This window comes from Protopterus annectens, chromosome 17.part0 (assembly GCF_019279795.1).
Source record: "Protopterus annectens isolate FY-2018-M chromosome 17.part0, PAN1.0, whole genome shotgun sequence".
Taxonomy (NCBI): domain Eukaryota; kingdom Metazoa; phylum Chordata; order Ceratodontiformes; family Protopteridae; genus Protopterus; species Protopterus annectens.
Window position 1 is genome coordinate 217472586 of NC_056751.1, and position 15819 is coordinate 217488404.

General features: G+C 39.7%; 1 protein-coding gene across 3 annotated transcripts in view; it reads left to right on the forward strand.

The window, feature by feature from the left end:
• NRG1 (neuregulin 1) overlaps positions 1–15819 on the forward strand; it is a 954030-nt gene that overhangs the window by 792128 nt on the left and 146083 nt on the right. For all 3 annotated transcript variants that reach the window (XM_044059287.1, XM_044059286.1, XM_044059284.1), the window contains one exon: positions 2717–2844. In XM_044059287.1, coding sequence (XP_043915222.1) covers positions 2717–2844 — 128 coding nt within the window. The remainder of the gene's footprint in view (positions 1–2716; positions 2845–15819) is intronic.

Consider the following 15819-nt stretch of genomic DNA (forward strand, 5'->3'; position numbering starts at 1 on the left):
GGTAGTATTGAATGTAAGACTTTTCCTAAAAAAGGCACTATAGGGGAGGCAAGGGCCTTTGCCGGAAGCCTGAAGCCCATGTGAGACAGATGCAGGCCATCTATAGCAAAGCATCATGGTCTGTCGATCATATCTTCCCAGGCTGTCCGGTACACCCAGGAAGCCAACAGTAGCCAACCAGGAGGTCCGCCAGCCAGCCTGCTAGGAGCCAAACAAGGTGGCCATCCAGGAGGTCAGCCAACCAAAAGGAAAGCAAGGTGGTCATGGCTAGCCAGCCAGCAGGTTAGAATGCCAGCCAGCCCAAAGGTAGGCAAGCTAGACAGCTAACCATATATATATGGTCAGCCAGCCAAAAGGAAAGCAAGGTGGCCATGGCTTGCCAGCCATCCCAAAGGCAGGCAAGCCAAGACAGCTAACTATATATATATATATATATATATATATATATATATATATATATATATATATATATATATATGTGTCCACTATGTAATCCCAAAATACTGTACTGAAATCCCAAATTTCAGTATTTCAAAATTACATAGCCGAAAATACTATGAAAATACAAAATCTCGAAACCCCACAACCACGAAATTTAAAATCCCGAATGTACACTACACATACTTACAACTTCCCCCCACACTCAAGTATATAATCCTACACTACAGATAAGGGATTCGGGATTACATAGTGGACCCATATATATATATATATATATATATATATATATATATATATATAGATATATAGATATATATATATATGTATATATATATATATATATATATATATATAGATAGATATATATCTATAGATATATGGAGTCCTATTACAAGAACGAAAGTTCTCTACTTGGAACTTGTAATAGGAAGCCTCACTTCTGCGAAAGTTCACTTTAACGAAAGTGAACTTTTGCGTAAGTGCACTTCACCGAATACACAGCAGCACAGTGGAGGACATAAAAAACAAGCTATGTCCTCCACTATGGTGCGATAGTCACGGACCTTAGGGTTAGGGCACGGGTTAGGGTAAGGGGATAGTTAGTAAAGCTATCCTTACCTAACCCATGCCCTAACCCTAAGGTTTGTGACTATCGCACCATAGTGGAGGACATTGCTATGTCCTTCACTGCGCTGCAGTCATCACGGACCTTAGGGTTAGGGCACTGATCATGGTAAGGGGATAGCCCTATGGGCTATCTCCTTACTATGACCCGTGCCATAGCCCTAAGATCTGTGAGTACTGCACGGAAGTCCAGTACAACACCCGTTCGTTGTACTGAACTTCGCGTAAGTGCACTTTCGATTAAGTGCACTTTCGCTGCAGTGAGCATTCCATGCACTATTTCGAATCAGTGAAAATTCGATCTAGTGTATGGAACCCATATATACACACACACACACACACATATATATATATATATATATATATATATATATATATATATATATATATATATACACATATATATATATAGTTTAGTTGTATATTTTGTTAGATTCTTCTGTACTGTTTTAAACTTTTTTGTAGATAATTTAGAACAACATGGGAAATTGAAAATATCAATCATTTTAGTAGTATATCCCTTTTCCTTCTTTATTAGTGCTCCAAAAACAGTGGTGTGTTTTTATGTATGCTTATTAGCCAAAGAGCAGTATGATAAGTCACCCTTTGCTAGCACCATTAGAGCTGTTTTTTTGTTCTTTGTCTGTTACACTTTTTATGGTTACTAGTAAGACGATGTTTATCTACAGTTTTACACAGTAGACTTTTTGGAAGCCTTCTCCTTCAGTTACAGCCTTTCAGAGGCATACTTATTAATGGTTATGATACTTTTATGTGCACAAGTTCCTGTCTAAAATGTTGCACAGTATTAATATGTATATTGTTCTTTCAGCATTCTCTGTGAATATTAAGATTTTTTTCTACCCACTGTTTGAATAAGTAAAACATGCATACATTTCTGTTTTGTACTACTTCAGAACTTGGTGATCATATGAAAGCAAGCATGCAAATCTAGCCATACCATATTATTTTTTCCTGTACCACTGGCAGTATACATGTGCAATCCTTAAAATATCTAATACTAATTTATAAAAAGGGAACATTTCTAATTTTAAGTAATGTTTTCTTTCAAAACTTGGAGGGAAAGTGGATTTTCAGAAATTTTGTTCATAGACACCATTGTATCCTGTGCCACTTCAGAATTTTCTGCACTTAATTTTGGGTAATTGATGCAAAACTGTCAGCATTCTTGTAGATATGAGCTTACAGTCCTTGATTCAGTTGTTTCTGTGTTTATCTAGAGCACTGCATGCCTCATTTGAGTATCCTCAGTTTACCACTGACTAGGAGCAGAAGTTCATAACTGAGGCATATACTCTGACGTCTTTTCTGCTTTGTCAGAGGTTTTTATCAAGCTAGTCTAAATTTTAATCTATCTCTTTTTATCATGAGGCAGAACTAATGCCTCTTAAATTTTTTTTAGAGAAGTAAGCTAAGTGTTAATATGGTTGCTAATTATCAGTCGCTAGACAGAATGATTAACAATTGACCGACAAAACAGTGCCACATATTTGCAAAATAAATTCTGTGAGTTACAAAATGTTACACGTGTGTGTGTGTGTGTGTGTGTGTGTGTGTGTGTGTGTGTGTGTGTGTGTGTGTGTGTGTCTGTGTATTTTCCTTTCCTTAACTTTCTTCTCTTGCATAGCAGTATATCTCAAAAACAACAATTGCAGCTGAGCACGTAATTGAGAGGGAAACTGAAACATCATTCTCCACAAGTCACTACACATCAACAACACAGCATTCTACTACAGTAACTCAATCTCCCTGTCACAGGTAATTGTAGTATTCTTGTTAAATTGATTACATTGCATGTTATGGAATAGGTTCATATTATTTAGGTAATGTGTGCTTCTACCTCATTAATATAGAAACAACTGCATGTAGATTATTTCAAAATTGTGTTTATTCCTGTGTAATCTGAAAAAATGAGTACTTACTAGAAAACACTGCATATCTACTTGAAGTTGTAAACCCCATACTTCAGATTAGTGTAGTATTGCAGGTGCAGTTATATATATATATATATATATATATATATATATATATATATGTATATATGTATATATATATATATATATATATACTGTATATAAGTTTATTACCACATTGTGTAAGTAGTTTAGTCTTGCCTGTATAACCATTTATATATGTAACTTCAGAAGTGTAGCTGGCTCAACTAGTGCCCCATGCCAGTACCAAGAACTAGTGCCTCAGCTGTTCAAGAATACTTCTACAGGACAACAGAAGTACTCAGTCCATGCCCAAGATGTGCTCCCAGTTCGCTAGCTCTTCACACGAAGAGCAAAACAAAAGAAAATCTGCTAGTTATACTGGCATGCCAACCAAGTGGCCAGACGAGATGCATCACATGGCCTCCCACCCAGCTAGTAAGGTCCCGTTTCTGCTTCCAGACCCTCCTTCCTCTCAGTATTTTACTTAAAAATAGATAAATAAAAACAACTTTGTTTCCTGCACAAATCACTACAGCAGTCAGGATTTACCTTAACAAAAAAAAAGGAAATGTTTAAATGATAGCAAACTGGTTGCTATACACGTTGCTATAGTTTATAACCAGAACAAAGCCTTACAGAACTCGGGTTTTATTTAAAAAAAAAAAATCTTTTTTTTAAACTATAGCAAAGTGCTTGCTACACAATTTATAGTCTGCAAAAGCACTGCAGCGCTAAGGGTTTACCTTAACCAAAAAAAAAAAAAAAAGAAATGTTTTAAACTGTAGCGATGTATAGCAAACTGCTTGCTGCAGTTTAAACAAGTAGAGTGCTACAGTGCTCAGGTTTGACCACAGATGCAGTACCAGCTTTTAAAAGTCGATATGCGTTAGACAAATCTGGTCAATTGATTGTGACTCCCAACACTTTGTGCCTGGGGCAGTTGCCCCTTTCACCTCATTCTAGCTACACTACTGCTTAATATAATTGGTCCTAGTCTTTTACTCAAACAGAATCTACTTGGGCTATGTTTTTCCTATTAAATTAATTTTATTTCTCGCCTGCTTTTAGAGCATGGCATGAGACTGTATGACAATTTTGTATATGCAAGTATATTGCAACAATTGCATAATTGTATTAAACAATTCTTTTCTTAAGATTTTGTCCTAAGGTTTCCACTGAAGATAGACAATACCTAGTCAACATATGCAACAACAAAAAAAAAAAACATATCTTCTCATAGGCTTTTGTCTATATCCATCAGTTTTCCTTGCTCTGCCTCTTCCCTTTACCTTTTCATCCAACTAATATCCTTTACCCAAAACTGGTTTCCGTACCTTTCATTTTATTTTTCATCTTTGAACTCCATCACCTTCCTTTCTCTTTTCTTTCAATATTGTTAACTTCTTTTGCCTCTTCACACTCTTACCTGTTCTCAACAAATTCTTCTCAGTCTCTCTTCTGTTTAGTAGCATGTCATGAAGTATACATAAGCATCACATAAAAACACACAGTTTCTGCCCAAATAGTACTCTTTCAGATAAAATAATTGACATTCCCAAGGTGGTCTTATCACTTGACAGGAAGCTTAGGCCAGCTGCTGATCCAGAGGAGCCTCAGAGATATATGCATGAGGCAGCAAAAAAGTGCTGAAGATCTCTAGCTGCTTATATAGCTTCCTCCAATGACAGTGTGGAAGAAGATGAAAGCTTTTAGAAGCTGGTCAGTCATATAGCCTTGGCAGGACACAACTCATAGGATACTGCAGCGGTGAAGGATTGGAACATCTCCTCCTGTTAATAAGTAAGTGCAACTTACACAACTCTACTGTCCACCTGCTCTACAGCATTTTCTTTCCCTCTCTACTTTTCCATCACCTGCCTTTCCTAGTAATAGAGTGCCCTACCCTCAGACTTCCCATTCTGTTCTGTCTGCACACAGTTCCCTCTGCTTCTTGACAACTACTACTTGTGCTCCTGATAACATGCTGCCGGTTACTCTTCTTTGTGCCCTTTAATGCCTGTTCATTTCTCTGTTGCACTACCTCTGGAAATCCATCCTGATTAGCTACCTCTAGCCATATCATCCATGTTGTCTGCCCCCCTTTGAACCTTTGCCTCTATGATACCATCCACCTATTAGTCTGTTCCTCAACAGCTTGCCACATTTTATCTTGGTACTGCTAACAACAGATTTCACTGCTATTTACCACTTATCCACCTACATTCTCCATTCTTCTGCCTTTGTGCTTCCTCTTAATAAATGCTCCTTGACTACTTCTGCGCAAGTTCTGTTCTCCTCAGATCTTACTTCTCTCTTGCCCAACCCATGCTTTCTTTCACTCTGTCTTCTATCTGCAGTTTATTTCTCAGTCTTTGCTTCCCCAACCTAGCAACCCATTGCCCTTAACTCCTAAACTGTCCTGCTTAGTCTGCTGCCATTGTGGCTATCACTAGTCAGGCATGGGGAAAGTGAATAAATGTGAGTAAAAAAGCACAATATTTAAGACTCTAATAACTGGTCCTTTCTGTAGCTACTTGTTCAAATTTTCAGCTACTGTTTGAAAGTAAAGATCATTCTAATTCTGTGATAATGAATAAAGTCCTATTAAACTATGCACAGTATACAAACTGCAAAAGGAATAAAAAAGGAACTCAGAGCTCCATATCCTGTTCTTTGGGTGTTCCATCTGCATTGCACATCTCAGAGCCCACAAATCTATGGGAAAGGAACTTTTTAAGTGGACGAGTGTTCCCTGTTTTCCCTGAGCATACATTTTAAATTGTTCTTAACTTCCTATAGGGTAGATAGTAGTTTTTACTTGACAGCTGTTATTGTTGATCAAGGTTCACTGTCTGACTGAGCTACAGATATCTTTTCTGCCTGGTAGTATAGCTAAGGACTTGCTGCTAAACAATTCCTGCTTTTTGTTATTCAAGCAGTGTACCAGCATTAAGAAAACATTGTCTTGTTTTGGAGAAGCATGGTAAGTCATTATAAGTCATGACTCTGAGATTGAGGGATAAATGCAAACAAAATTATACAAAGAGTCATAGTACTCAACTTCTAAAAATAAAAAAGAGAGAAGGATGATAGTATGGTCAATAGTGTGGTAGGAAGGAAAGTTGTGTTTGTAATGTGCAGAAGTAAAATAAGTAAAACTTATAGCCCTTTATCAAAGGTAAACGAGTACCTGGACATGTGTGTGTCTGCTACTGGTGAACTAAGTCACATCAGATACATTTTCCAGTCCAAATCAGGTAGGACCTGAATTAGGTGAGAGATGAAAAGTTGCAAATATGGATGAATAAGTAAGGGAAAATAGGAGGTCATCCCTTTGATGCAATACCAGTTTGTTAGGGATGATTTGAGTTCTGCCTTTGGCCTGAACGAGGGGTAAGCTGAGAGATGACACTGAACAGCTGTAAGCCAGCCATGTGATCTTGGGGAGAAGTTGTGGAATGAAGTAGAGCTGGAGAGACTTCTGATGGAATGCAGTAGTATCATCTGATAGTGTTTCGCTCTTTAACTTGCAGTCATACGAGAGTATATTCAGAAGAGAATGAGAGCATTTACATCATTATTTGTTCCATATGAGCATGTATCGTTTGTATTTTCCTTCAGTCCTTAGCAGTGTGTAACCTATGAAATCCACATTATGATGCATCTACTAGTGTCGTAGTGACATTGTGAGATTGAAGACCTATGACCTATAAAAGATGCACAACTTTTGAGCAGGGAGGGCCTATCCAGTGTAGGAGTGGACAGTGTAGGATTGCACTGCTGCAGCAGTATGAAACAAGCTGTCTGCTACTTTCTTCCAAGGTAAACTCAGAATATTGTGCAGTATCACCTTTTCTGCTTTCTCCCCACGTTTTGCTTGTATCTTTTGCACTGCTGGCCATCAAACACCCCTTCGTCAGCCGTGCTCATTTATCCCCCCCCCCCCCCAGCCTGGGCTTTGGGCAGCATCAGCAGTGTTTTATGCCATTGGCAGTATCTTGGCAATGAATTTGTATTTATGTAGCCATAACACCTCTTGAGTTGGGGGATGGACAATCTTGTATTATTTCAGAGGCAACCATATCCTCCCCAATGTGGATGCACATTCCTGTGCTTTTCTCACTGACAGCTTACCACCAATGTGGCCCTGTAGCCAAATGTTCACCCTGTCTAGGACTGCAATGCCACTCTCTTCACTCCTAAGATGAGCATGCCTGTCCTCTCCTGCCAATTCCATCACACACCTGAACTGCTAATTCATAGTTGGCATAACGGTTAACTATATTTACAGTTGGAATAATGGTTCATGTCTTCTCCTCCCAAGCACAAGGTTCAGCCCTGACCATCAGCCAATGGCTGTTTGGAGTTTGTATTTTATGCCTGTATCTCTGTGAGGTTCCTCCACCTCTGAAAAAACATGCAGAATTTTTCCATTACAAACTCACCAAATAAGGGATCTGTGAGCAGCAGCACAGACCCTACATTTTGCCCTATAAGGGGGAAGAATTGCACAAACCAACTGCTTTGGGGCATCTACTGTGGGGTGCAGTATCCCCATGATAGGAGAACACAGATCAATGACTGCTGTGGCAGTGCTAGACACTTAGTGGTATAAAATATGGCTCTAGTTGATTTTGGTTATGTTGATTACAGTCACCAAATGGGCATGGGTATTTGAAGATGATAAGTGGGTTGAGGACTATGTCTACCCTGACCTACACTAGGTACCCATGATAACAGTGGAAGAGGTGTATGTGCCACTGTTGGCAAGTGTGCACCCACCATAAAGCCCAGCAGCCCAGGGTCAGTAAGCTACTGGCTAGCTGGTATCCAGTTACCCAGCTTGGGTTACCTGGGCTAATTCTTTTGAGTGAAAGCTGAATGTAAAACCAATCAGCAAGCTAAACATGAACTAAAAATTGCTACACTTAATGTAGGTTCACTGACGAGATGCATCTTGGAAGTAGATGACATTTTCATGAAGAGGCTGGACATCCTGTGTGTCCAGGAGACAAGACTGAAGGACAGTGTGGCAAAGCCAGTTAGTTTGGGATCCAGAGTCTGCTACTAAGAATGAGGAAAGGATAGAAATGGTGTGGAGTTGTGGTGAGGGAGAAGCTTCAGAAGACAGTGAGGAATGTCATCAGAATTGGTGATGGACTCTTGGCACTCAGACTCCAGCCTAATGATTGGGCAGTATTCATAATCTCAACCTGTTACCCACAGCAGGATTGTGATAGTGAGGAAAGGATTGCATTCAGGTAGTGGTTGCAGACCTACTAGATAAAGCAGGACAACACAAATTGGTGTTGATAATGGGCAACCTGAATGCATGTATCAGACTAGACAGAAAAGGATGTGAGGACTGCCTGGGTCCACATGGGTGGGGCAGTAGGAATAAAGAAGAAGAGGCCTTTCTAGACTTCTAGCTGGCAAATGGCTTGATAGTAGCCAACACATAGGTTCATAGGTGTTTACTAGGCTAATGACTAGAAGGGCCTTTTTAAGCCTAGCCATGCATTCTAAATCTCTGACAAGTTCTGATACTTTGATAAGTGTAAGCATGGGCCTGGGAGATGAACCATTTACAGTTACCTGTTTGCATTAGAGATACAGGTGCCAAACCAGGGATGGATTTCCAGTTTCCCATCCAATTGTCCAAGCTGCACTTGAATTGAGTTAGGGAGGAATTCTGCTTCATATGGATGGGGTAGTCTCTGGGATACAATACCTGTCTCTCCAGCAGGTCCTGTTTATATCACAGGCAAGGTTTAAGTCTTTATAATGGGTAATTCTGGTACTGTTTGTTTTGTGGATATGCAGGAGGTCCAACAGAGTGGGGTCTGACAATGCTCTGTATGCCAGGCATAGATCTTCCCCAAAAAGCCTGTAGGAGACAGAATACAGGGATAGGGCCTTGAGGTAGTCAGCATAGGACATATTACTTACATAATACTTACTGTATTCTTTTAGTGAGGAATATCTGTGGACGTTCCAGTTGTTGGATATGCCTGGTAGGGTACATACCAAAGGGGGCATTGTACTCAACGATAGGTTTGATGAATGCCGAATGCAAGGCCATACATTTGTTTATAAATTGTTCAGCATAGAATGATTTTCTCACCACTGTAGACACGTGATGATCAAAGGCTAGATTGCTATCTCTGTGTGTCCCTAAGTCCCTGACTACTAGGTCAACTCTAAGGGGTGTGTTGTCAATATGATAGTTACCAGGGAAGGATGACTTCCCAAAGAATACTATTATGCATTTCTTTGCATTTAATTTTAGTCCATGGCTCTGACACCAGTTGTTGGTTTGTGCCAGCCCCTCCTGGAGAACATTTGTGTCAGTATGAGATTCAGTGACAGCTCCTAATTTGCAATAATCTGCAAATTGTCATTGGCCTTGACCTCTGAGAAGGAAATGCCAGAAAGGAGCGGCCCAAGGACTGATCTCTGAGGGACTCCACTTGTGACTGGCCTCTTTGTAGAGGTGGACTCCCCAAGTCTAACTTCCTGGGTCCTGTCTGTGAGCCAGTTGGCTATCCACTGGGTGGCATACGGGTTTGTACCTAACCTCTTGAGTTTGTCAACAATGCCTGCGTGTGGGGGGTATTGTATCAAATGCCTTGGCCAGATCAAGGTAGGCAGTTTGAATGATTTTGCCCTCATCCATTGCTTTGGTAACCTTCTGCACCAGGTTGAGTAGGCATGATCTGCCCTTGACGAAACCAAAATGGGTTGAGTCCAGTTTCTGGAGGTTTACTATATCTCTGTTCATCTCCATGATAATTCTTTCATTTGCTTTACTTGTAAGACTAGTGAGACTTATGGGTTGACTGTTGCCTTTCTCCATTCATGAGGCACGAAGCCTGTTTGCAGGCTACAGTTAAATAGTAATTCCACAGGCCCTGATAGATCATGTTTCATGGTATTTGGAAGGCATCCTGAGATATTGTCTGGGCCCATTGATGCAGTGTTCTTGGTCTTTGATAGACCATTAAGGACCTGTTCACTAGTGATAGTAGGGAGAGTTGTATTTGATATTTCCTGAGGGAAGGTTGAGGGGGAGAGAGGAGTAAAGTTGGAGCTGAATTTATTCGATGATGTCAACATTCGATTAGATAAACTTTTGTTGATCTAATATAGACCCAATATTTATATATAGATCTTATTTGAATTCTACCCTCAACCAACAGGAGTAAAGCTGCAAGCCATTAGGCAGTTCAGCATCTGAAACTTTTTTCAGGTTACTAGCCCCTCTTGTTTTACCCATAATGGCCTGCAAGCTATGCTGCTTTCCAGAAGTTGTTTGTCATTGTGACCCCCTCCATTGGACCAGTAATCAAAGATCTTCAGTCTTCACCACTGGCACCTGTGGGAGGACGTTTACTGGGAGGATAAGTACCCATACAGTATTTCCAGATGCAGCTCTCAGCATATAGTGCAATTTCCTTTAAGAGCACACAGAGACCACAGCCAGTCTAGGGCTGTTTTCTCCCTCTTTCTCCAGATCTCCAGTAAGACTTCCCATTGGCACAGCTATAGAGTTGAGATCTCAGCTGAGTTACGAAGCCAAGAGCTCCAGCACCCTCTCTGTCCAACCAGTGCTTTGTGTCCCTGCCCAAGTAACTGACACACACCTTTTGAGGTTTGATTTACACAGACACACACACACACACACACACACACACAGACACACACACACACACACACACACACACACACACACACACACACACACACACACACACACACACACACCACTGAGAAAGCCTGACACAGGTTTACTAGCTATGCTGCCTTCTGTCCAGACGGTAAGGTAGTTACCACTGCCACCAGTCACATCAGCTACTTTAGAGCCCTTAACAAAGGGTGTCCAATTTTACTGTGTAATATTAATACTAATACAAATAGTAGTTTGACCAAGAGCAAGGCTATGTGTCACCAAGTAAATATGGAAGTACTCTATCTCTACACAAGTCATACACAATAAAAGGTTTAAATATATTTAATAATAAATAATAAAAGAACAAGACAATACTAAATATATACTCAGTGACATCAGAGTTCAAAACCACAGGAATTATTTAAAGTAACATTGCAGTACAGGCTCACACAAATAAAGAAAAACAATATCTAAACTAAGCTTCACTATATTCCTGATGGTTTCTAAGAGAATTTACTATTCCCTAGTAACTTATTTAATTAGAGCAAGGCATATGTGTTGAATGGTTCTTGTTGTTGTCAGATCCAAGAAAGAATGCAGAATGCTCTGTCTTACTAAGAGACTTTTCAGAATAATATCTAAAATATTACTGCTGAGATAGCTTGCAGAATGACATAATTTCTTGTCATTTGACTTTAGTTCTCATGCAAATTCCCATTGCTGACAGCTGGCGGTATTTAGCATCTACATGTAAAAATACCCAGACAAGGGCTTTTGCTCAGATCTTTGGCAGGTGCTGGAAGTCATAAAACAATAGCATTCCTTCATGCTTCCAAAGTACCAATTAGTTCACCTCAAAGACAATACAGAAAGCTTCCTAGTACATACTTTTGTCTCTGGTTGCATTGAAACATCTGTATGGCTTAGCCTGTAAAGTGATTTAATCTCAGATATTTTTCTAAAGTTTGCTGGACTGAGGTTAACCCTCTGGTTTCCTCTGTTAACATATACATTTAAAACATTACAGTAGTGCATGTACATTTCTGTTCTCTTCCAGTAGGGCACACTGTGGATACATTTTAAGCACAAGCAATTTATAAATACCTTTTCAACACAAACATCTGTACAGAGCAGTTTGATATACACATGACATACAGTTCTAATACATTTGTAACACTAGTATCTTGCATAAATTAGTTTGATATTCGCAAATGACATTATTTACAAACTTCCAGCAAGCTGTGCTGCTAGTACCTCCTTTTGTCAAAGACATGTTTTGACATTTTCTGGAAAAAACTGTGTCTGAGGAACTTCATAACTGTCATTGCCTACGCATCTTGCAAGCCTCACCCAGACCTTCACTGTCTCCATTTAACTTCATTGTTATAGTTGCAGTGATGACCAGGGACCCTTCACACCTTAACAGACTCATCCAAGTTCTCACTCCTTTTCAGAGGAGTGATACTAGAAAAATGTACAGACATTTAGCAAAGTACTTCTCTGTATGGGCTACTTCCAAAGATTTTACTATGCCACTGCTGGCAATTTTGGAATGCCTTTCACAGACCTTTGATGCCATTTTAAGCTGATATTGTATTAAGCTATCCCTAACACCAGTTTCAGACTTCAGTAAGGTTCTAATGCACTGTCACTGGCTTGCCAGAAAGTTTACAAGGCTTTTCTCAGAGGCATTTTAATTATCCAGCCTCCTATAAAGGATACTGTACCACATTAACAATAAAAATGCTTTATTTTAGAGAAGTTGACTCTTCCTCTGTTTGAGCCAGCTGCTACAATAGGCTTGTGGTTTGTATGTTGAAGAATTGCCTGGTGGTTGTTACCAATAACAGATGATTTTGTAAATTGCAAGTTGTGTAAGTCAGTCTTCCATATTTTGTTTCCATAAGAGTACCATCACCAACTAATCAAACATTTAGACCCAGGGCAAGTTTAGACGAAACTAAATCTGCTGGTTTTCGAAATGGTTGCTGTATTGCATAGATATCCACTGGGAGCTCAGATTCTACTTGAAGAGAACTGAATCTGCCAGAAAAGATTTTCAAGTCTTTATTTCATTTTCATAACAGAAATTGTGATGTTCTTCATATTGATCATTGCTGCAGTAGTCTTAGCTATATAGGTTATACCCTGCCAAGGGTATAACAGCCGGACAGCTTCCAAAGCTTCAGGGCACCTTCTACATGCCCAAACTGTCAAGCAGCGCAAGATGAGCTGGCCTGATTAAAAGACAAGTTTGAGTGTGAAGCCCTTATAGGTCTATATTACATGCTTGAAGAGACTTCTCTTCGAACATATAATTGACACCTAAAGCGCGTAAGGCCAAGTCCGCAAATTTTTTTCCTCGGGGGGGGGGGGGGGATTCAGTTGGCTGTTATTGGGAATTGTCCTTTTCCCCAACATAGAGCGATCTCAGAGTTGGTACATTTAGTTGGGGTTGTGAGGGGGCACAGGCCCCCACTTGATTAGGGTTTTGAAGTTTGTGTTTTTTGTGTACGGCTCAGTGAATTTTTTCCTGAAGAAAAAATTTGCAGATGTGGCCGTTCGCACTTTAGAGCATTCGCTCGTTAGGTGTCGATTATATGTTCAAAGAAAAGTCTCTTTGAGCATGTAATATAGGCCCACATTTCATTGCTTTACTGCTGCCAAAGAGTACACTCCTCTGAGGGTTTTGAAGATTGGTGGTTGGCTTGTACTTTCCTTAGCTGGGCAGATAAGTTCACCTTGGGGTAAAAACTTCCATTTTCTTATATTTTTATTGATGTTTTATTACTTTCCTCTTCAGGTAAGTTATTTTAAAGCTAGGAGTCTTGTGTTTTAACGGATTGTCTCGAGAATGAAACTTTTAAATGGAGTACTCATTTCTGTCAGTTTAAAAGTAGCGTCATCTAACTGATAAACACAATTTCTCCACAGAAAATAGATTGTGGAGCTGCCATATTATTTGAAAGTGCTTCTTTATTGTTTTTTTTTCTGTTAAAAAATTGTGCACTGGTACTTTTACTGGCATTGTTTTGTTTTTCCCCCATGGTAGAGGTACTATTTTTGGCTTCACCATAGAATAGATTCACTCCCACTGTTGGTCCTCCTCCTAGCCACAAAGAGAAAAAGTTAAGCAAACAACATTTGCCACCACAACAGGCTAACAATTTGTTTAGCTGTAGGTGAGTGACTCTGCTGTGGCCATTTGTTGTACGTCAGACTACTCATCTTTTACCCCTGATCCCTCTGGTGTAGCACCTACAGCCACTTTGGACTGTGAGTTAGACACACCTCTGTGGCTGTTGGGGTATCCTCACTGGGCAAGGGAGAACCATTCTTGCCTGTCCTGGAAGACAGAACAGGAAGGTCTCACTGTTGTGCCAGAATGCTGTGCCCATTCCTGGGGAAGCAGCGGCTTCCATTAATAACACAGTTGGCCCAATTGTTCATATCAAAACAAAACGGAAAACCACGCATGTGTCTACTTTTCAAATTCCTTTGGATAGGAGTAGTTTAATGGGATTGGCTCAGGGTGTGATTCAGGCTGTTGATCCTTCTTGTAGAGTAGTTTCTGGTAAAAGAAAGTGGGATATCTCCTTTCTTGAAGAGATTCAAGGTTCTGAATATGAACAGGAAGATGCAGAGATGGATTCAGGTTTTTGTCCTCAGATTTCTGATTCAGACTCTGAAGAGAGCTCTCTTTCCGATTCTCCCTGTGGGAGTTTCTATTTCTCTGAGACTGTTGCAAGGATGTATGAGTGTTTTCAGTGGGATAAAACAGAGGTTTCTCAGTCCTTTAGAAAAATACTGTAATACAGAAGGATTTTCCATAACCCACACCCTTTCTTCCTGTCCTTTTCTGCTTTAGAGTATGTGTTTTACTGCCTGTAGTTTTCCTAGTAGTCAGCCAGCTGTCCCTAAAAAAGAAGATAAGATGTATAAAGTTCCTCAGTCTCTTAAGTTTTTGTACACTATCCCAAACCTGACACGGCAACTATAGCCTTATTTGATTCCAATCCTACTCTTTCTAATAATGATAGGAAAATTAATTGTAGGTATGGAGGAAAAGTGTAAACTACTGCAACTTTGAACTTCAGAATTTTAAATTGTCAGGCTCACAATTTGTGAAAGAATGAGGAATGTTTTACCTACAGTTTTTTCTTGTGAATAACAATCTGCTTTATATAACTTAGTTTCTTCTATTGCACAGCTCAGTAATCATTGTTTGCAGTGTGTCTGTGACTCAGTTGATACTTCCAAGGCTATATCTACTGGTGCAGTTTAAAGGAATTTTGTTTGGCTGTATTATTAGAATGTTCCCAATGATGGTAAAAATGAAATGTTAAATTCTCCCGTGGATATAGATTGTGTTTAGCCCTTCTGCAGAGGTGATCAAAAGGTGTGATGAAAGGGGCAAGATGTTCCATGGAATAACTTAAGATCTTTCATCCCACCTTTTCCAAATTGTCCAAGGGATTTTCTTCCTCCTTATCTAATTTTTGCAAAAAAAAAAAAAAAAACAGAATAAACAGTCTCAATAGAGTTCAGGCAAACAAACGTTTAAAGTGGCAGGGAGGTTTCAAAAAAGTCTCAAAATCCTAAAACCAAGGACTCTCCAACAAATCAGAGTATTCATGAGACCTTGTGAACCCCTCCCACCCTGTCTCTCTTTTTCTTCCAGAAAGTATTAATCTCCATTTTTCTGTGTGGCAACAGATTGTTTCAGACAAATGGGTTCTGAAGATCATTCATCAGGGTTACAGATGACAATGGGAAGAAATTCCTCCTTTCCAAGGGGGTTATTCATCATCCCGCATACCAGACTGTTATGTTTCCACCTGTTCTTCATCACATGCTGCCCCAAGGAGTGATGGAACCAGTTCCTCTTTCCCATGTCAGGGCGTGGTTTCATTCAAGAGTGTTCCTAGTCCCAAAGAAAGAAAATGCTTGGAGACCAGAATTGGATCTTTCTTTCCTAAACCTGCTAAAGTGCCCACATTTAAAATGATGTTACTTCACAACCTGTTGCCTCTTCTTTCATTTTCAAGTTTCTTGATAACAGTACACATGAAAGATGTTTATCACATTAATATTCATCCAGACTTCAGGCTTTTCATAAGATTTTAT